The sequence below is a fragment of the Phacochoerus africanus genome, chromosome 8 (assembly GCF_016906955.1).
Source record: "Phacochoerus africanus isolate WHEZ1 chromosome 8, ROS_Pafr_v1, whole genome shotgun sequence".
NCBI lineage: Eukaryota > Metazoa > Chordata > Mammalia > Artiodactyla > Suidae > Phacochoerus > Phacochoerus africanus.
In genome coordinates this window covers 42,332,708-42,353,580 of record NC_062551.1, presented here as the reverse complement: position 1 = coordinate 42,353,580, position 20,873 = coordinate 42,332,708, and the positions used below count along the sequence as shown (strand labels likewise).

Below are 20,873 nucleotides of genomic sequence, written 5' to 3'. Positions count from 1 at the left end.
GGTTTCTGTATACTTAATTTTTTATTTAAACCCTGCTACGTCCTGAACTGTCCTATTGCTTGTAGTAATTTTTCAGATTCTCTTGGGGTTTCCAGGTATATAATTACATCGTCTGCAAATAATCTTACCACTGCTTTTCCAATTTTTATACCTTTTCCCTCTTGTCATGCTTATGCTGCTGGTACCTCTAAAACGATGCTAAATAATGGGAGTAGTAATGGATGGGCTTTGGCTTGGGATATGCTCTTAATGCTGTGCTGCCTCCAGCCACATGTACCGACCTAATTTAATTACAACCAAAAATTCAGTTCCTCAGTTCCTGAGCATATCTGGATAATGGCTAAGGTATTACCACAGCACCGATAAATAACTTTTCATCCAATGGAAAGGTCTACTGAATACCATCATTCTAGTGTTTCCCTAATGGGTGAGGTCTCAGAATTTGGTTTTAGAGGTATGCATGCCCTATATATATAGTCTTTTTAGGCTCGCACCCGTGGCATATGGAGGTTCCCAGGATAAGGATCGAATCAGAGCTACAGCTGCCAGCCAGTCACAGACGCAGCAACGTGGCATCCAAACCACATCTGCGACCTACACCACAGCTCACGGCAACACCAGATCCTTAACCCACTGAGCGAGGACAGGGATCAAACCTGCATCCTCATGGATGCCAGTCAGATTTGTTTCTGCTGAGCCATGACAGGAAATCCCAAAGGCTTTTACCTATTCACAGAGTTAAGAATCCATCAGTAGAATCAATTTCAGAACATTTCCATTACTCTAAAAAGACCCACCACACCCCTGAGCTGTCGCCCTGTAAACCCTACATGCCCTCCAACACTAATCAACAATCCACTTTCTGTCTCTTTAGATTGGCCTCTTCTGGACATTTCATATAAAGACAATCACCAAACAGGTGTCCTTCTGTGCCTGGCTCTCTTCATTTAGCATGTTATCAGGCTTCATTTATGTTCTAGCATGTATCAGTAACTCATTTCAAAACTGCTGAATAATATTCCATTGTGTGGCTATACCACATTTTTTAAACCCATTCATCCTCTGATGGACAATCAGGGTTATTTCCTCTTTTCGGCTATCATGAAAAATGCAGTGAACATTTATGTACATTTTTTTTTGCGGGTATGTTTTCACTTTTCTTGTGTATACACTCAGGTATAACGGCTAAGATCATATGATAATTTTGTTTGACTGGCTGAGGACCTGCTAGATGTTTTCCTAAGGGGTTTCATCACTTTACATCCCTACCGGCAATGTTGAAGCTTTCCAATTTCTCCATGTCCTTGTCAACCCTTACTGTCTTACTATAGCCCGGCTGGTAACTGTGAAGTGTTACCTCATTGTGGTTTGGATTTGAATTTCCCTGATAATTAATGGTGTTGAGCATCTTCTCATGTGCCTGTTGGCCATATGTACATCATCTGAAATGACTTTTTCATGGTGTGTCATGCTTTAATGTGCAACTGGATTCTCTTTACTAGTATTAGGACTTGGGTCCAATATACACAGTGGGATAAGTCTCTTGAGTTTTGATTTTTTTATATTATCTGGATTATATGCAATTATCTGCTCAATTTGTCTAGTAGCTAAAATTTACTCGTAACAACAAAAAATAAATACTTGCTCTGAGCTGCCCAATGTGCATGGCTAAGGTCTGCCTCTTGTTCCAGCTGTGATATAGAAACAATCGGGGGATGAGGACAGCAAGGAATGGTGCAGCACAGTGTAAGAAGCCCTCGCTCTGGGACCAACAGAGTTTGAAGCCCACTCTGGTAGATGGGCCTCAGGAAAATCACTTAACACTTCTGGACCTCATTTTCTCTTCTGTAAAAAAAAAAAGAAAGAAAGAAAAAAGAAAAGAGAAATCTACCAGGAAGAGTTTTTAGGATTTAAGATTGTAACCTACGTGTGATATGAGTGTCTATATATATATATATATATATACACACATGCAGATATTTCCCCAAGAGCAATGTTCAGTATTCTCCAATTCACTGTTCTCAGTGACTTTATAGAGCATAACTGGTAGGCATAAGGAGAACGGGTTGTAGTTATATTCTGATTCTCAGTTTTGGTGTGTAATACCTGATTTATAACAATATTTTTGGTTTTTTAAGAGTTTAGAATTCGGGAGTTCCCGTGGTGGTGCAGCGGGCTAAGAATCTGACTAGTATCCATGAGGATGCAGGTTGGATCCCTGGCCTTGCTCAGTGGGTTAAGGATCTGGTGTTGCCATGAGCCATGGCGTAGGCCGGCAGCTGCAGCTCCAATTTGACCCCTAGCCCAAGAACTTCCACAAGCCTCAAGTGCAGTCCTGGAAAAAAAAAAAAAAAAGTTTAGTAGAATTCTTCCATAAGATCAACAGTGCCTGGTATTTTGGAGATGGGTAGGGATTTCTTCAGTTTTGTCTATCATGTCTACAGACATAACTGTTTTCTGGGGCCATTTTGGTAACTTCTATTCTTCTGGAAAATCATCCATTCATCTAACTTGGATAAAATCAAATGAAATAGCCTTGTGTGGCTATTTTTTTTTTTTTATCATTTTACCTACCCCATTTTAGCATTCTTTAATTTTCACTCTTCTAATAACCATTTATTTACTGTTTTCCTACTTTTTAGTTAATCAATTTCTTTTACCTTTATCCCTCCTTCTGTTGTGAGATTTCCTAAGCGGAATAATTAGGAAATTATTTTTTCTACAAATTCTCTTCTATCTTTTAGCTCTATTCCATAACCCTGAAATATAGTTTTCATCATTTTCTAGATTTCATTTATAATTTCTTTTTTCTTTTTGCCTTTTTTTTGTCTTTTCCAAGGCCGCACCTGTGGCACATGGAGGTTCCCGGGATAGGGGTCTAAACCGAGCTGTTGCTGCTGGCCTAAGCCAGAGCCACAGCAACTTGGGATCCGAGCCTCAACTGCAACCTACACCACAACTCATGGCAACGCCAGATCCAAAACCCACTGAGCGAGGCCAGGGATCGAACCCCCAACCTCATGGTTCCTAGTCAGTTTCGTTAACCACTGAGCCATGAAGGGAACTCCGAGATTTCATTTATAATTTCCATAAATTCAGTTTTAATTACCTGTGGCACAAGTTTTTTAAATATTTAAAATTTTCCAGGTTGATTTTTCTTTTTAATTAGCCATCTCCAATGTTTATTTAAGTGAGTGAGGAAATTAACAAAAGAGAGTCTGTGACCTTAATGCCCAGAGTCAGCATTATGCGCTATCGCATTGTGATTAGAGAATATTGGCCATATAATTTCTATTTTTGGACCTGAGATTTTCCTTATGGCTTAACTTATCAATGTTTTGGGGAATGTTCTGTGGATAACTTGAGCTGAATATATTTTCTCTCTTTAGATACAGATTAGATCTACCATACTCAGTATTTTCACTAGGTCTCCTATTTTTTTTCTTTTTCACTGAAGCATGCAGTGGCCTGATGTACAATCTCAGTTCCCAGACCAGGAATGGAACCCAGGCCACACTTGTGAAAGTGCTGAATTCTAACCACTAGGCCACCAGGCAACTCCCTCACTTGGTTTTCTGTATCTTAACTTATTTTTATTTCATGAACTGTGAAATAATTAAAATGCCTCAACACTAATGTATTTCTATCCTTTTATATTTCCTGTGGGTTTTGCTTTGTACATAATTATCTGATGAATGGACAGTCGTACTTGTGGTTTTTGCATCTTTATCATTGAAATCTTGCTTCTTTGCCTCATTTAACACTTTCTGAGACTTTCTTTCCCCTTTTTGCATTTATTTAGGAAATCCTTATGCACATCTTTGGTCTAATTCTTCTAAATAACTCTGTTCTGGGACCATCTTATGCCTTTACCATGTTATGTGGATTTTGCTTTGTGATCCAGAGTTTTTAGTAGGTGGGTAAAGCCCATTTATATTTATTTAAACAAAAATATTTGGACGTATTTGGGTTAAAACATTTGTGTCATGTTTTTTGTTATTCTTTAGAACAAAGCCTTCACTGTATGATCTGTGTCTGCTTGTTTCTGTGTATGTGTGTGTGTGTGTGTGTGTGCATGTGTGTACATGCATCTTTAATTTGGAAGGCTTATGATTTTGTTCTTGGGTTATCTTTATAACTTCAATGGATAGTATTTAGGGACTTCCTATGAGGAGTAATGACAATCGTTTGAAATTCATACTTTCCTCCTGTCCAATTTTTCTTGATACTTTTCTTGGAATTTTCTTTCATATATATGTTTCTTATTTTTAATTGAAACTTTTTGGCTTTTAGCTATAAAGATAAGTCAAGATACAGTTACCACCTTTTACCTTCTCTTTCCCTTCCTCTTCTGTATTATTGTTACTATTATACTATTAATGACATTATTACATATTATTACTTTGTTCACAGTATATATACTTTGTTCTGCAACTATTTAGTCTTAGTTCTACAGTTAAATAAATCTGATCTTCGGACCATCTTTCTACCATTGTTTTGCCTTTTATTTCCTGACTGGATAAAGTTTTTCTTCTACCAATTTCTCCGGGTTTTTGTAAAAATACATATTTCTCAGAATTAAAAAAAAAATCACATGGTGAAATGACTGGGTTAAAATACGTAAATCACGTTCTTTGACATGAGTCCTCTGTAGACATCATTCACGTCTCTGAGGGCTGGATATTACTGTGGAAAACTTGGAAGCCAGACTGACCTTTGCCTCCCCTTATAGATAAATGGATCTTTTTGTCTGAATGACCAAAGGTTTCTTACTATTTCAGTACAGGAATTTCATAGCTATATCCTGCTAAAGATTTTTCTAAGCCAAATATTCCTAGGATCCCCTATAACCATTAAACTTGCAGATTGAGGTCTTCTTCTATTTTTTGTTTGTTTGTTTGTTTAGGGCTGTACCCCTGGCATATGGAGGTTCCCAGGCTAGGGATCAAATGAGAGCTGTAGCCGCTGGCCTACGCCACAGCCACAGCCGATCTGAGTCACATCTGCCACATACACCACAGCTCATGGCAACGCTGGATCCTTAACCCACTGAACAAGGCCAGGGATCGAACCTGCATCCTCATGGATGCTAGTCAGATTCATTTCCATTAAGCCTCGAGGGGAACTCCATAGGTCTTTTTTCATTTTTGGAAAGTATTCTTGAATTACAGTTGTAAACATTTTTTTTGTTCCTGTCTCATGGCTTTGGTTCTTTTGGAACACAATTTACGCAATCTTGCTCTTGTCTTCCTCAGCTGTCATCTCTCGCTAATATTTTAACTTTATTAATTTTATTTCATTGTGTTTACTGACATCAGTCCTGTCTTTCTGCAGATTCTGGTGTCCTGTGTGTTGCTTCCAATGCAGTCATGAGTTTTATCAGGGTTACATCTTTAAATTCCATTTCTTGCCTAAGTTCTGCCAGCTCATGCCTCATTTCCTTTCGTTATCTTCCTGTATCTCTTTGAGGACAGTATACACCTTCCTACATTCCTGCTTTGAATTCATCTTCATCAATAAACCAGTGGCAAATGGTTTATTACGCTTGTTTTGTTTTTTTGTTTTTAGGGCCGAACCCGCAGCGTATGGAAGTTCCCAGGCTAGGGGTCGAATTAGAGCTGTAGCTGCCGGCCTATGCCACAGCCACAGCCACACCAGATCTGAGCCGCATCTGCGACCCACACCACAGCTCACGGCAACACCGTATCCTTAACACACTGAGCAAGGCCAGGGATCAAACCCTCATCCTCATGGACACCAGTCAGGTTCGTTAACCACTGCGCCACAGCGGAACCTCCTATTATGTTTGTTTTTTTAATGTGACATGTTTGGCCACAATCTTTGTTTGTCTCTGCTGTCAAAGTATCCTGGTTTTTCTCTTCCCTTTTCTCTTGTGGTATCATTGTACAGATCCTGCGCTCCTTCCTTTCTGATTATTAGTCATTTCTGGATGTGGCAAGTTCTTACCAAATCAGCTACTCGCAGCAAGTTCATGTGGGGTAAAGGCGTGGGCCATTGCACAGGCCAGCAAGAATCTCTCTTGCGATATGGAGCGGGGGAGGGTTATAAGAGTTCTTTAGTCTTTTCCTCATTTTAGTCAACAGGGATCGGCCGCTTCAGGGCTGTTGAAAATGTACGTTTGCTCTCTTTATCTTTCTCTTCTTAAACTCTACTTTTACCAAAATGGTTTGTATCTGTGATTACTCCTTTCAGCCTACCTGCCTTGTTTCTCTGTGACACCCAAGTGTATCCATGAAAAAAGCTTCTGTCCTTCCTCCTCACACCCAGTCCGATGGTCCTGCAAAGGGGACCACTGGTTTACCCCCTGGGATATGCCAGTGACTCTGGAGGACTAAACTTTGGCAGCGTTATCTAAAATCTGCAGCTCTGAGTCCTCGCTCAGCATCCTTCCACACCCCGTGGCGTTTCAGTGGATTTGGCAGCCCTCCCTCACACACTGTGGTTCCAGATTACAGACCTCCCTGAGTTTCATCAAAGAAGGAATCTGACTGTTTTTCATTTTCCTTAGATGCTCTGAGGTAATTCTAAAAAAAGAAGGAACTGACATTTTTATACTGCCACTTTAAAATGAGAAGTTAAGTAAGCCATTTTAGGGATCTAACAACACAATCAGAAACAAATCTCCCCCAACGGGAAAGCATAGAAATAGCGAAATGATCAAGGGTATAAAAATGTCAAAACTATTCAGTTATATAACCATCCTTATTTCCGTAATAATTAATTCATTATCTTCATAAGGAATGTTGGTGAAAATATATAATTACATATGGAAAAGTATATGATGATTATAAAAACTATCTATACTGGAGTCATAAATAAGTAAAACATATACATACACAGGATGAAGACTAGAAGGGAAAAATGAAAACTGTTTTTTTTGTTGAAGATAATGAACACTGAGTAATGTTTCTCATTAAAAACATTTTTGTTGCCACCACTGTGGCTCAGCAGGTTAAGAAATTTATTGGTATCCATGAGGATATGGGTTTGCTCCTTGGCCTCACTCAGTGCGTTAATCACCTGGTGCTGCTGCAAGCTGAAATGCAGGTTGCAGATGAGGCTCAGATCTGGCGTTGATGTGGCTGTGGCGTAGGTCAGCAGCTGCAGTTCAGATTCGACCCCTAGCCCAAGAACTTCCACTTGTCGCAAGTGTGGCCCTAAAAAGAAAAAAACAAACAAACAAACAAACAAAAAAAACCACAATACATGTTCAAAAAACAAAAATAATCAAGACCATACAGACATCTACTCTGGCACCTACTAAACACAAATCATTAAAAATGCAATGACTGGCTCCCCGCTGGCCAGTACTAACTGTACTGTATCCTTGAAGGCAAGCTCCAGGTCCAACCCGGATTCTTTGTAGCAGCCAGTTGTCTCCCCTGCCAACAGCACCCCATCACCCCTAGAGATGAACTCCTCTCCAATAGACCCCTGTCTACTTAGCACCGGTGCCAGACACCGTTGTAAAGGGAGTACAGCAAGTAAGAGCATAGGCTCTAAACCTTCTTGGTTTGTTTTATTTTATTTCTAATAAAGAGCAGCAAAAAAAAAAAAAAAAAAAAAACAGGTTGCATTTAAAGGCTGTTATAGAGTTAAAATATCTGGGCTCTGGAAACAGCCAGATTAAATACATGTAAAAGGCACCTAAAACAGTGCCAAGCATGCAGCAGACATTTGAGAAAGGATATTTTAAAAAATTCTCTTATACTTTCAATTTCTCAGCAAGGGGATATAATTGAATGGGTAAGACAGTAGGAAAATAGATTTTTAATTAAAAAAATATGCTAAGAAAGGATAATACATACATATTTTCTATGACCATTTAAACCAACATCTTCTTTTCAACTTTCAAGTTTCTCTGCTCCAGGGTTTCCACATCAAATACTAATGCTGCTATGAACATTTAAAAAAATTATTTTAATTGCATAAAATGAATATATTTTTTCTATTTTATTAGCATATTTTTACTCTCTAAATAATAAGAATTAATTCAAAACATTCAAAAGATCAAAGTATTTTCATAAAAAACTAGCCCAGCAATTTTGCTAAGTTATAAGCCACAAATAAAAAAGGAAAACAGGAGTTCCCACTGTGGTACAGCAGAAACTAATCTGACTAGTATCCATGAGGATGTGGGTTTGATCCCTGGCCTCGCTCAGTGGGTCGGGGATCCTGCGTTGCCATTAGCTGTGGTGTAGGTCACAGATATGGCTTGGATCCTGTGTTGCTGTAGCTATAGCGTAGGGCAGCAGCTGTAGCTCCAATTCGACCCCTAGCCTGGGAACTTCCATATGCCCTAAAAAGGAAAAAAAAAAGGAAAACAGATTCACACTTCTCAAATATTCCCATAATCTCCCAATATGAAAATGATGTAAAGGAGTAAATTTATGCAGGTGTATAAACTCTGAAAATGAGCTTTTCCCTTAGGCTAAGTAATATCTTTGACCAGAAATGGCTATATTTATCACTGGTTTATTTATAAAAAATATATACGCATTTTGCAATTTAAGTTCAATTTAAATTAAATTTAAAATTTAGCTCCTCTGTTAACACTAGCCACATTTCCAACATTCAATAGCTACATCTGACCAGCATCTACAGACAGCGTAGACTTAGATCATTTTCTTCAGCACAGAGAGTTCTATTGAAGCCCACTAGGTCAAGATAATCTAAGAGGAAAAAATAAGTAAAACGCCTTTGGTCTGGTTTGAGAAGTGGTTAGAACATCCGAGGATCCCTCCGTGACACAGGGCCGGGTTGATGGGGAAAGGAAAGTCTGCTATCAGACACTGCTTGAATAGAGAGAGAAAAAAAAGGCACTAAGGCTCTGAGCTCAATTTTAAGTTTCACGGGATAGGGTGGGGGAGAAACCTGCTAGAGGATATGGCTGTTTTGTAGCTTCTCCCGGATGGTGTCGGAAGCACAGATGGAATCTAGCCTCAGGTCTCCTTTTCTCACTCCACACACTCCTCAAACAATCTTACCCACACGGCTACAAGCTGGGCATACAAGTATGTCCCTTTCCAACACAGGTGGAACTCTCCTGCCTTCAGATCCAAAAATCCAGCTTCCTTCACTCCACATCTTTACATGGACTCTCCTGAAAATGACTCATAATGCATCCAAATCTGAACTCATCATTTCTTGCCCTGCTGTCCCCTGTGTAGTAAAGAATTGGGTTGGCCTTTGTCCCCAGTTCCTGGAGGTGGCCATTAAATCCTTCAATTTCCCAAGTGGTAAGAGTGTCTGCCACTCACATGGGTTTCTTAGCCCACATCCGACAGTCTGTGCTCACAGGGGACTCTGGGTGGACCCCTAGATGGTCTCTGTTAAGGAGCTGACTCAGGATGGGAGTTGGCCAAGCCAGAAAGACCAACCATATGATTAGAAGGATGGGGCTTTGAGCCAGCAGACTATCAACCCAACCTCTCGGGTATGGAGGGGGCTGGAGACAGAGTTCGACCCGTGGCCAATGATTTAATCAACCAGACACATATAACAAAACCCCTGGGGGTTTCGACACAGGTTTAGGAAAGCTTCCCTGGTTGGCAAAATTCTGCATGTTGTCACACGCTGACACGCCAGGAGGGTAACGGTCCTGACTCTGTGGGGGAGGACAATGGAACTGTCAAATCTGGTGCTTTCCCAGACTTTGCCCCATGTGCCTCTCTCTTTGGCTGGTTCTGATTGGAATCTTATTTCCATAATAAAATTCTAATTATGAATACTGAACTTTCTTGAGTTCTGAGTCATTTCAGTGAATGTACAGCCAGATGGTCAGAATTCTGTAAGGGTAGCCTGGGGACCTCCAAAGTTGTGATTGGTGTTTGCAGTGAAGGGCAATCTGAGGGGAGGGCTGTGTCCTCAAACCATGAAGTGTGGCTTAACTCTGGGTAGCTGGTGTCAGAAGTCTTTGTACCCTCCAGATGGGCTCCTCCCACAGGGTTCACGGTCACAGTGAAGGGAGATCCATCCATTTATCCTTCAGATAATGAGAGAAAGAAGGTCATCATCACTGATGAGTCTTCCTCCTCAATCCCACTCGATACAAATGAGGAATCAATACCTTCTTTCAACTCTATCTCTGTCCATTTCTCTCCAACTCCTACCTAGCCTGCAAAACCCTACATGACCTGGCCTTTTCCTCTCTTGTACCATTTTCCTCCTCATTGCTCATAAAATTCCAGCCATAAGTGTCTTCTGAAACTCGACCAATTTATTTCTACGTTAGAACCTTTTCCCTTTCCCTCTGTTTAGAAAGTCCTCAGAGACCTTAGCGAGGCTGGTTCCTTCTCATCATTTAGGTCTTGGTGTGTGTGTTATCCTCGAAGTAGTCTGCTTTACCCCCCAATTTCAAGTAGCCTGCCAATGACTACCTTATCACCCTGTTTGATTTTCACCACAGTACTTATTTCTTGTTAGTTTCTGATTCATTTCTCCTCATCCTAATTAAGTTCCATATCATAGTCAAATGCTGTATTCTCCGGGCCTAGATCAGTGACTGCTACACAGAAGATATTCACTTACTAAACATCTTTTTTTTAGGTCCAAAGGTGCAGCATATGGAAATTCCCAGGCTAGGGGTCAAATCGGAGCTGCAGTTGCTAGCCACAGCCACAGCCACAGCCACGCCAGATCCGAACAGTCTCTGTGACCTATGCCACAGCTCGCGGCAATGCCAGATCCTTAACCCACTGAGCGAGGATACTAATCAGGTTCATTACCACTGAGCCACAACAGGAACTCTCACTTGCTAAACATCTTAATTGGATATTCAGAGAGCACTAAATCCACTGAATAGGACTTGACTCTTCCCCGCCTCAAACCCATTCTCTACACTGTAGCCTCAGCCAAGGTCCTAAAACACCAACATTCACTTGCTGTTCACCTGAAACTTGTGCAACCTGGAGGGTTAACTCTGCTTTAATAAAATAAAATATAAATAAACCTCGCCAACATAATGCCATCAATGCCTCCTTAAAAGCAGGGCTCACTGCCATGTTCAGAGGAAGCTCTCTGAGACACACAAGCCAGGCCTCTTCAGATCCGGCCTCGGTTCACCATTCCCAGTCCACGCCCTCTTCCCATCTACTCTCCAGTCAGCCGCCAACTCCTTGGACATTCTAGGTTCTCTTTCCCCTTGAAGTTCCTGTATATGTCCCTCGACGTTCCTCCCCAGTCTCCCTGGCTAACCCCTATTCATCCTCCAGGTCTCCTCAACCCCTCCTTCCCCTAGAAAACCTTCCCTGATCTTCCAAAATCAGGTCAGGCCACCTCTCCTTTCTGCTCCCGCCTGACTCTATCTCGCCCTACCACAGAGCTGATTTTGGATCTGTCCTACCTATATCCCACTCAAGAATGTTAAGCTCCTTTTGTTTGTTTTTTTTGGGTTTTTTTTTTTTTTTTTTTTTTTGCCTTTTTAGAGCCGCACCCTCAGCATATGGAGGTTCCCAGGCTAGGGGTCCAATCAGAGCTGCAGTCGTTGGCCTACGCCACAGCCACAGCAACACCAGATCCTTAACCCACTGAGTGAGGCCAGGGATCGAACCCACGTCTTCGTGGATATTAGTCAGATTTGTTTCCACTGCACCACAATGGGAACTCCAAGAATGTAAACTCCTTTAGAAGAGAGGCCTTGTCTTACTTGGGGGTATTATTACTCCTGTGCACAGTGCCTGCTGGCATACTGCAGGTGCTTAATACATATTTACTAGATTAACTGATTACATTGGAAAGTCGGCTAGCAAATTCAGAAGTCTGTTATTCCTTCCAGGTTCCCGCAGTGCTTAAGTCAGTGTTACCCACAGAACAGAGGCTCAATAAATACTAGGTAAAGAAAGATACAATGACTTCTCTAACCTGGTGAGAGTAAGGAGAGAAATGTCAGGAATGCTCAGGCTTCTTAATGGTGGGGTGTATCTATTTAAGGGTGCTAACAAGGCAACTTACACGCTTTAATAATTTTTTTTTTTTGGCTGTGCCCGTGGCTACGAAAGTTCCCTGGCCAGGGATCAAATCCACACCATAGCAGTAAGCAGAGTGACAAAAGTGACGCCGGATCTTTAACCTGCTGAGCCACCAGGGAACTCCATGGGCTTTAAGTTAAAGAGCTAAACTTACACTTTAAAATTATGTCACCTCTTTCACCATGTCCCCTTACCATCCAGTTCCTAGCATTTAATTTTGGCTGTATGCCCACAAAGGGGAAATTCCAACCTTTACTCAAAATACTTGTGTTATTTAATAAATAAGTATTAAATTTCTTAATTCCAGGGAATCTGTTTATAGATACTCCACTGTAAAGAGATATAGGTGAGGGAGTTCCTGCTGTGGCTCAGTGGGTTAAGAACCCAACATAGTATCCATGCTATGGACGTGGGTTCGATCCCTGGCTCTGCTCAGTGGGTTAAGGATCAGTCATTGCTGCAAGCTGTGGTATAGGCTGGCAGCTGCAGCTCAGATTCCACCCCTAGCGTGGGAACTTCCATATGCTGCAGGTGTGGCCCTAAAAAGAAAAAAACAATAAAAAATTAAAAAAAGAGAGATATAGGCGAGTAAAATTTTTCTTGATAAGAAAAACTACCACCTGTCACTGAAGGATAAGAGTTATTATTCTTTGTTACCATGATAATTTGTATAAATATATATACACAGACACATGCTATACCTATAAAGCAATAGGACAGGTTTTAAAAATAAATGTACTAGAAATTACACTTAAAAATAAAATTTGTCATTCAAGTAGCCTCCTTTGGAGCTCCTGCTGTGGTGCAGCAGGTTAAGGATCTGGCATTGTCTCTGTAGCAGCTTGGGTCATCGCTGAGGCGTGAATTCTATCCCCAGCTCCGTGCATTGGGTTAAGGATCCAATGTTGCTGCAACTGTGGTGTAGGTTGCAGGTGCAGCTTGGATTTGATCCCTGGCCCAGGAACTTCTATATGCTGCCAATGTGGCCAAAAACACCCAAACACAAATCAAAACAAAGTAGTTTCCTTTGGAGACCCTGTTCAATAATTGAACAAAGGCTCAAAATATTTTGGCCAACTATCTTTGGGATCTATCTTTAGATTCTGCATAGATTTTTTGAATATTTTCATAGATGATAAATCTTTGCCCTGTGAAAGTGAATTTTACCTTTTTTATATGAAGGTTCCCAGGCTAGGGGTCAAATCAGAGCTGTAGCCACCGGCCTATACCACAGCCATAGCCACAGCCACAGCAACACGGGATCCGAACCTCATCTGCAACCTACACAACAGCACACAGCAACCTGGATCCTTAACCTACTGATTGAACCTGTGTCCTCATGGATACTAGTCAGATTCGCTTCCACTGAGTCAAGACGGGAACTCTGAATTTGTAAGCACTAGTTGCTTACAAAGGTAAAATAACATTCACTGCAGCACTATATCCAATAGCCAAGACATGGAAACAACCTAAATGTCCATCGACAGAGGAGTAGATCAGAAGACGTGGTACATATACACAATGGAATATTACTCAGTCATTAAAAGGAAAGAAATAATGGAATTTGCAGCAACATGGATGGATCTAGAAATTAACATGCTAAGTGAAGTTAGCCAGACAGTGAGACACCAACATCATATGCAATCACTTATATGTGGAATCTAAAAAAAGGACACAATGAACTTCTTTGCAGAACAGATACTGACTCATAGACTTTGAAAAACTTATGGTTTCCAAATGAGACAGGTTGGGGGAAAGGGGGAAGCGATGGGGGTTTGGGATGGAAATGCTATAAAATTGGGTTGTGATGATCGTTGTACAACTATAAATGTAATAAAATTCATTGAGTAATTACCAAAAAAAAAAAAAAAGAAGTCATGGAAGCCATGCTGGGAAATAAGGTCAAAGAGCATGATATTCCTGGATCAAAATCAAGGTATATTTGATGAAAAACACTGGATGAAAAACACTGGCAAGGTGTAAGTTTCCTTTTAAGTGTTCTGAACACAATGCCAAATTAAACAACATCTAGAAATGTTTAAAGAGACAGAAAGAAAGAGAAGAAAGACAACAAGGAAATTGGTGTTTAGAGTCACAGACCCTCTTGACAATTTGATGAAAGTTACGGTTCCCCCAACTCCAGCTACCTGCAGATACTATTAGAAAGTTACACCAACCACATCAAGGTCATCTATGGACCAAGATTAATCTCCATGGCTTAGAGCAATGGTTTTGATTTTCTTTCTTTCTTTTTTTTTGTTGTTGTCTTTTTGCCTTTTCTATGGCCACTCCCGCAGCACATGGAGGTTCCCAGGCTAGGAGTCTAATCCAAGTTGTAGCTGCCGGCCTACATTAGAGCCACAGCAACTCGGGATCCAAGCCACATCTGCGACCTACACCACAGCTCACGGCAACGCCAGATCCTCAACCCACTGAGCAAGGCCAGGGATTGAACCCGAAACCTCATGGTTCCTAGTCAGATTCGTTAACCACTGAGCCACGATGGGAACTCCCTTTCTTTCTTTTTTAACTGTACCCGACAGTGAAAAAAAAATTTATACTGTGACCCAGTGTGTACATACATATATATAATTAAAAGTTTCAATATGTGGTAGTATTCTCTTACATTTGATTTCATTAAGAAAAATGTTACTCATAACCTACATTAATTTCACAATCCAGAGTTTGAAAAAATACTGATTTAGACTAAGTAATACATAATTGGAAAAAGTTAATGAAAAGGGGAAAACTCACTTTCTGCTGTTATTTTAAACTAACAAAGAAAAAGTCATTTTACTTAACAGCCAAAGCTTTTAAAAGACTAAATTCTTGGGAGTTCCTGTTGTGGCTCAGCAGTAATGAATCCAACTAGTATCCATGAGGACACGGGTTCCATTCCTGGCCCCACTCAGTGAGTTAAGGATCTTGCCATAAGCTGTGGTGTAGGTTGCAGAGGCAGCTCAGTTCTGGCATTGGTATGGCTGTACTGTAGGCCGGCAGCTGCAGCTCTGATTGACCCCTAGCCCTGGAATTTCCATATGCCGCAAGTGTAGCCCTAAAAACTTACAAAAAAAAGGAGAGAAAGAGAGATTGAATTCTTTTTGGCAAAGTGGAGTTGTCTTGGTCATTCATCTACATGGCTAACTACTAGAGATGCTGATGAGTAAATCACACAATGGTCATACCTTAATATTAGAAAACCATAAATCGTTCTCATGCAAAGTGGCCAGGTAGACAGATGTGAGAAGTCCAATGCAAAGGGCAACAGTTCCACCAATTGTAAAGGACAGAATCTTCCATAATCTTCTATTTGTACAACCTTTTAGAAAAATGGAACAGATGAAAAACTAAGTCAGTAAAGAATTTAGCATTTAATAGTTTCATTTCAGACTGCCAGGCATGCTAAGTCAAGCCTTCTCTGTCCCAAGTAGACAGTTAGGGGCTCCTTTCTGGGATTCCACAGACTTTTTAATATTTTTCATACTTTTATGATAGTTTATCCAACTAGATCTAACTGTTCATTTGTCCACTGTGCCAACTAGAGTGTGAGCTTCCAGAGGGAAGTACACTATCTTATTCATCTTACTACCCAGGGCCTGTGTTTGGCCTAGTTTAACAACTATTGCATAACTACTAACTTTCTTTTCTTTTTCCTTTGGTCATCCCCATGGCATATGGAAGTTCCTGGGCCAGAGATCGAATTTATGCCACAGCAATGACCCAAACCACTGCAATAACAATGCCAGATCCTTAACCCTCTATGCCACAGAGAATTCCTAACTACTAAGTTTCTTTTTTCTTTTTTTTTTGTCTTTTGTCTTTTTAGGGCCACACCTGCGGCATATGAAGGTTCCCAGGCTATGGGTCTAATGGGAGCTGTAGCTGCCAGCCTACACCAGAGCCACAGCAATGCCAGATCCGAGCCGTGTCTGCAATCTACACCACAGCTCATGGCAACACCGGATCCTTAACCCACTGAGCAGGGACCGAACCCGCAACCTCATGGTTCCTAGTGGGATTCGTTAACCACTAAGCCACAACGGGAACTCCTTTAACTACTAAATTTCTTAAATGGAGGAACAAATAGGTTATAATCTGAACTATAATGTCTTTTAGGTAATCTACTTACAATGTGTACTTTATTCTCTAAAAACTTGATAACAAAATTTTTAAAACCTATAGGAAAAAACCATTACTCTAAAGTGAAAGGACATATAAACTAAGAAAAATACTTACAGAACATATAAGAAAGGTTAAATATTCTTAATATAGGACAAATACTTTCAAGATAATAACAAATAATAAATATTCCAGTAGAAAACCTATTAAGGACATGAATAGGCAATTCACAGAAGAAAAAAAATGGCCAATGAACTTACTAGAAAAAAAAAGTTCAAATTCATTAGTATTAAAGAAATGCAGGAGTTCCCGTCGTGGCGCAGTGGTTAACGAATCCGAATAGGAACCGAGAGGTTGCGGGTTCCATCCCTGGCCTTGCTCAGTGGGTTAATGATCCGGCGTTGCTGTGAGCTGTGGTGTAGGTTGCAGACGCGGCTCGGATCCCACGTTGCTGTGGCTCTGGTGTAGGCCGGTGGCTACAGCTCCGATTCGACCCCTATCCTGGGAACCTCCATATGCCGCGGGAGCGGCCCAAGAAATAGCAACAACAACAACAACAAAAAAGACAAAAGACAAAAAAAAAATAATAAAATAAAAAAAGAAATGCAAATCAAAACAAAGAGCTGTAACTTTTCAAATGTTGGCCAATTGATAGTTTAAAAATACTATCAAGTATTTGTTGATAGTATTTGGTAAGGATACAATAAACAGACATTTTTCAAACGCTGCTGGTAAAAGAATAAACTGATAATCTCAGGAATGCAACATGGCAACAGGAAGTAAAAGCCACCAAAATGAGCAATCTATTTGATCAATAATTCTAAATCTAGGCATATACACCAAGGAAATAACGTTTTAAGCAAATATTTGGCCACAAGGATATTTGTTCAGTTTGTATAGGTAAAAGGTTAAAAAATCATCTAAATATCCTATAGGAAATTAGTTAAATACATTATGCTATAGTCACACAGTGACTATACATTGATGGTATTTTAAAAATACATTGTCCAACGTGATCTGTTCATAACACGGTATCAGAAACATAGCAAAGTTATAAAACAGCATGTTGGGTTACAATTTTGTAAAACCACATCTGAATGCCTGTAGGTATACACATGCAAAGAACAACATTTCGACCACAAAACAATCCAAGTATCATAGGTGGTAACCTATGCCACAGCTATAACCAGAGCCATAGCAGGGACAATGCTGGGTCCTTAACACTCTGAGCCTCGGGAGAACTTCCTTTTTTTCCTTTTCTTTAGTTTTCTTTTTTTTTCCCCTGACATGAATAAATACTCTTTTGATACAATGAACAATCCTCAAAGTTATGTTTTAATTTAAAAAAACTTGAATTTGCATTTGTATTTGCATAAGGTTTTCAGAAAGTACTCTGTTATTATACCAAATTGTTAAGAGCTGAGTTGGGTGGCATGACATCTCAGTACGGATTACTTTTATTTTAGAAAACTGTTATCCCATACTTCACTAGCTCTAGCTGCAACTGATGCAAACTCTATCAGATATCCAAAATGGCTGGTGGATGTGGAATTTTTCACGCTTACTTTAAAAAATCCTGACCTTGTTTAGTCTAAGAGAGCAACTGGGAGACAAGAAGTTGGTTATTAATGCCATCTGATGTATGGTTTAGCAAGAGCCTTCAACATTAAAAAAAAAACTAAACAATTTATCAAACTTTGACCACTTTTCCCACCAAAAAAGAAAAAAAAAAGCGAATAAGAAAATTTCAAGAAATTGATGGGAAATAAAAAATGTTTGATTCATCTTTTAATACTTTAATGAGAAACTCACCCAAGGTATGGCTTTCTAGTTGTGAACGGCATACACAAACCAGAAAAATTAGAACTAGACTAAAATCTGAGCAGTGGGAAAAAGCATTCCTCTGGAAAGTCAAAGGATCAGATTGGCATAACCATACTGAACAGACAGCTGAGAGGCAGGGTTCTAATCCTAACTGTAAAACCAACCTCATCAAACTGCAGTTAAAACATGTATAATACTAAAATATCAGGGTAGTAGAACACGTCTCTTCAACGATTAGGTCTCACCATATTTTTATCCTGTTTAGAGTGATTCTTTTAATATGCACACAAAAAAGCAATCCAAAATGCTGCTTTCATTTAAATCACCTACTAGATGGCAATTTATTTTCCAACTTCACATTCTCTTCTTGTGCCGCACAATCCTCAGAAACTTCTGTGGTCTTTATTCCTTTTCTTTGCCTGATGGATATCATGGCGTCAAAGACTCACATGCATTGTTCTTCCAACCACGCCTACAAACAACACAGAAGTGAACCACCATCCATATGTCGGTACCTTCTCTCCCCAGCACACCCTGTGCTCAAATGGGCTTAGGTGACTTGACTCGGGCCACTTTCCCTTGCTTGGCATGCCCTCCCGTTTTCCCATCCAAATCTTAACCAGTCTTCAAAGCTGCTCTCAAGACACACCACAAATACTTCTTTGGGACAACCACATTTATGACGCTTCTATTCTCTGGAAGGCATTGCCCAGAATTAGGGATACAGGTGAGCATCACAGACAAGCCCCTGCCCTTCTTCCAGGAAGCCCTCTTTCCTGGGATGATCAAGTCCCTGCGGATCTTTCCTCTTCCCCAGTCATAGCAGTTACAATACAATGTGTCACATAATTATATAATTTTATATTATTTTCTACGGTACCATTAAGCAGTTAAGTAAATTAGCAGATTGTTGATAGCCTAATTCTGAAGAACTGAAATATTGTTTCGGGTTTTTTTGGGCCGCACCCATAGAAAGTGGAAGATCCCAAGGCAGGGGTCAAACCTGCACCACAACAACGACTTGACACACAGCAGTGACAACACCAGATCCTGAAGCTGACAGGCCACCAGGGAACTCCCTGAAATATTGTTTTATCTCAGGTATCTGAATTTGATACCGATATTCTTTCAAACAATTCACACTGGAAAAATCGGGAATATGCCTCAGTGGTGATGGCAGCGGGGGTGTGCCAATCAGGGCAGTTGCTATGCCAGGGAGCAACAGTGGGAGTGACAGCAGGGAGCAGGAGCCTGGTTTGGAAGCAGCAAGTGGGAGGCGGGGGAGTGGTGGCAGTGAGTAAGCTGGCTACAGTCCCCCAGAACATCTTGCATCACTCCTGCGAAGAATGAACAGCGTTTAACTAATTATTAATTAAGACCGGCTGCCGGACACGATTGTTGGGGCAGTTTACAGAGTCCTAAAGGTAAACAGGTTGCTCTATTGAAAAGAAGAAAGCAATCAACACCATACAATTAACTCATTCATTCATACGTACCAAAAAAAAAAAAAAATCTGAGAAGCAAAACAGACTTAGAGGCGAGCACCGAAAATGGAGAATCTGGACAGACGCGGGAGAAAAGGAGGGTTGGCAAAGTCATTCCTCCAAGAGATGAGTTTATCCCCAAATTACCTCGTCCTGGCCTTAAGCCCTTTCTAAGGGCTCTGAGCAGAGTTGTAAAAATCCCACAAGTGAGACACACTGTAACACGTTAAGACTGAAGGGCAACAAGTATTTAAGGGCCAACTATGCGTGATAATCCCACTGTGATAATCGCATGGCCCCGCGAAACAAAAGTTTCCCCATCAAATGACAAGGCATGCCATCTTAAATGAAAGCGGTGCTTCTTTCTCTATAGCTTAGAAGAACAGCGCGTACTGGGCATCCCAGAGCGCTGCAGAGCACGTTATTCGGCTCACCTCCGCACCTCGACCCTTCGGCAACCTAGGTCCCCGCCAGACCCCGAGGGGCCGAAGTTCAGTAACTCGCCCTGGCTCACCCAGGAAGTCGACTGGCCCCCAAGGCCGGAGACCACTCAGGCCCTCCCTCTGCCCGCGCGGCCAAAATGAGAAAGCGCCCCGCCCTCAGCAAACTTGCTCTCTCCGGAGTTGCGGCCCCGGCCCCCCCACCCCCCATCTCAGGCGGACAAGTGGGCGCCGGGTCCCACACCAGGCGACCCAAGTCTCCGCGAGGGCCAGGGCCGCGCCCCCCGACTGAGCGAAACGGCGGAGCGGTCCGAGAGGCTTTCGGTCTGCACGGCGGATTCGGCCGAACGCCTCTAGGCAAGGACGCAGCGCGGCCCGCCTGCCTGCGGGACACTCTGGGACCGCCGCCGAAGCCTCGCGCCCTCACATCCCCTCGCGCCGCCCGACACGCAGTCACAGACCTGCGGCTTCGGCCGTCCTCGCGCGTCTCCGGACAGGGAAGGAGGCAGGCCAGTTGGGGACGCCGAGGGCCAAGGGGGCGGGGCCACACCAGCGCCTGCAAAGCACCGCGGCGGACAGCCAGAACCCGGTAAGTCTCGGCGCTTTGTGCAGCACCCTGGAAATGGGGGGCTGGGGGGAGTCAGCCGCCCCGGGGAGGGGGCGCGCCAGGGAGGCTGGGCCGCTGCGGCCGCGCCCATAGGCCCTGGGAGCCGTCCGTCAGCGCGGCCCCCCGCCCCCTCCCAGGGCGCCCCGCCCCGTCTCGTGCGGCGCCGGCCGGAAGGTAGCGGCGCACTTCCGGTCTCCAGACCAGCCAATCCTGCAGAGACCCGCGAAGTCCCGTCGCTGCCAGGACCCCGCGCGGAGCCACTGGAACCGTGCTACCGACCGCCGATCCGAGGCCACCCTCACCCTCACAGACGCCCGCCACCCCTAGGCCAGAGCGGGAGGCGCGGCTCTCTTCAGGAGGCCCGGGCTGCGAGGAAGGGTGGCCTCAGATCTGACCGCGAGAGCGGCGG

At 42.2% G+C, this 20,873-nt stretch overlaps 1 protein-coding gene across 6 annotated transcripts in view; it reads right to left on the bottom strand.

The window, feature by feature from the left end:
- The window catches only part of DPY19L3 (dpy-19 like C-mannosyltransferase 3), a 79,398-nt gene extending 58,849 nt beyond the window's left edge, over positions 1-20,549 (bottom strand). For 2 of the 6 annotated variants that reach the window (XM_047789759.1, XM_047789761.1), the window contains exons 1-2: positions 18,260-18,396; positions 15,176-15,309 (exon numbers count right to left, since the gene is read on the bottom strand). Coding sequence is in view for 4 of the 6 variants with exons in the window: in XM_047789762.1 (XP_047645718.1) it covers positions 15,176-15,309; positions 18,264-18,366 (237 nt within the window). In the remaining 2 variants the exon portion in view is untranslated. Of the gene's footprint in view, positions 1-15,175; positions 15,310-18,259; positions 18,406-19,851; positions 19,978-20,318 lie in introns of those variants that run through there. The other 4 variants (XM_047789762.1, XM_047789758.1, XM_047789756.1 and 1 more) reach the window with 4 other exon arrangements.
- Between the last annotated feature and the right edge of the window lie 324 nt (positions 20,550-20,873).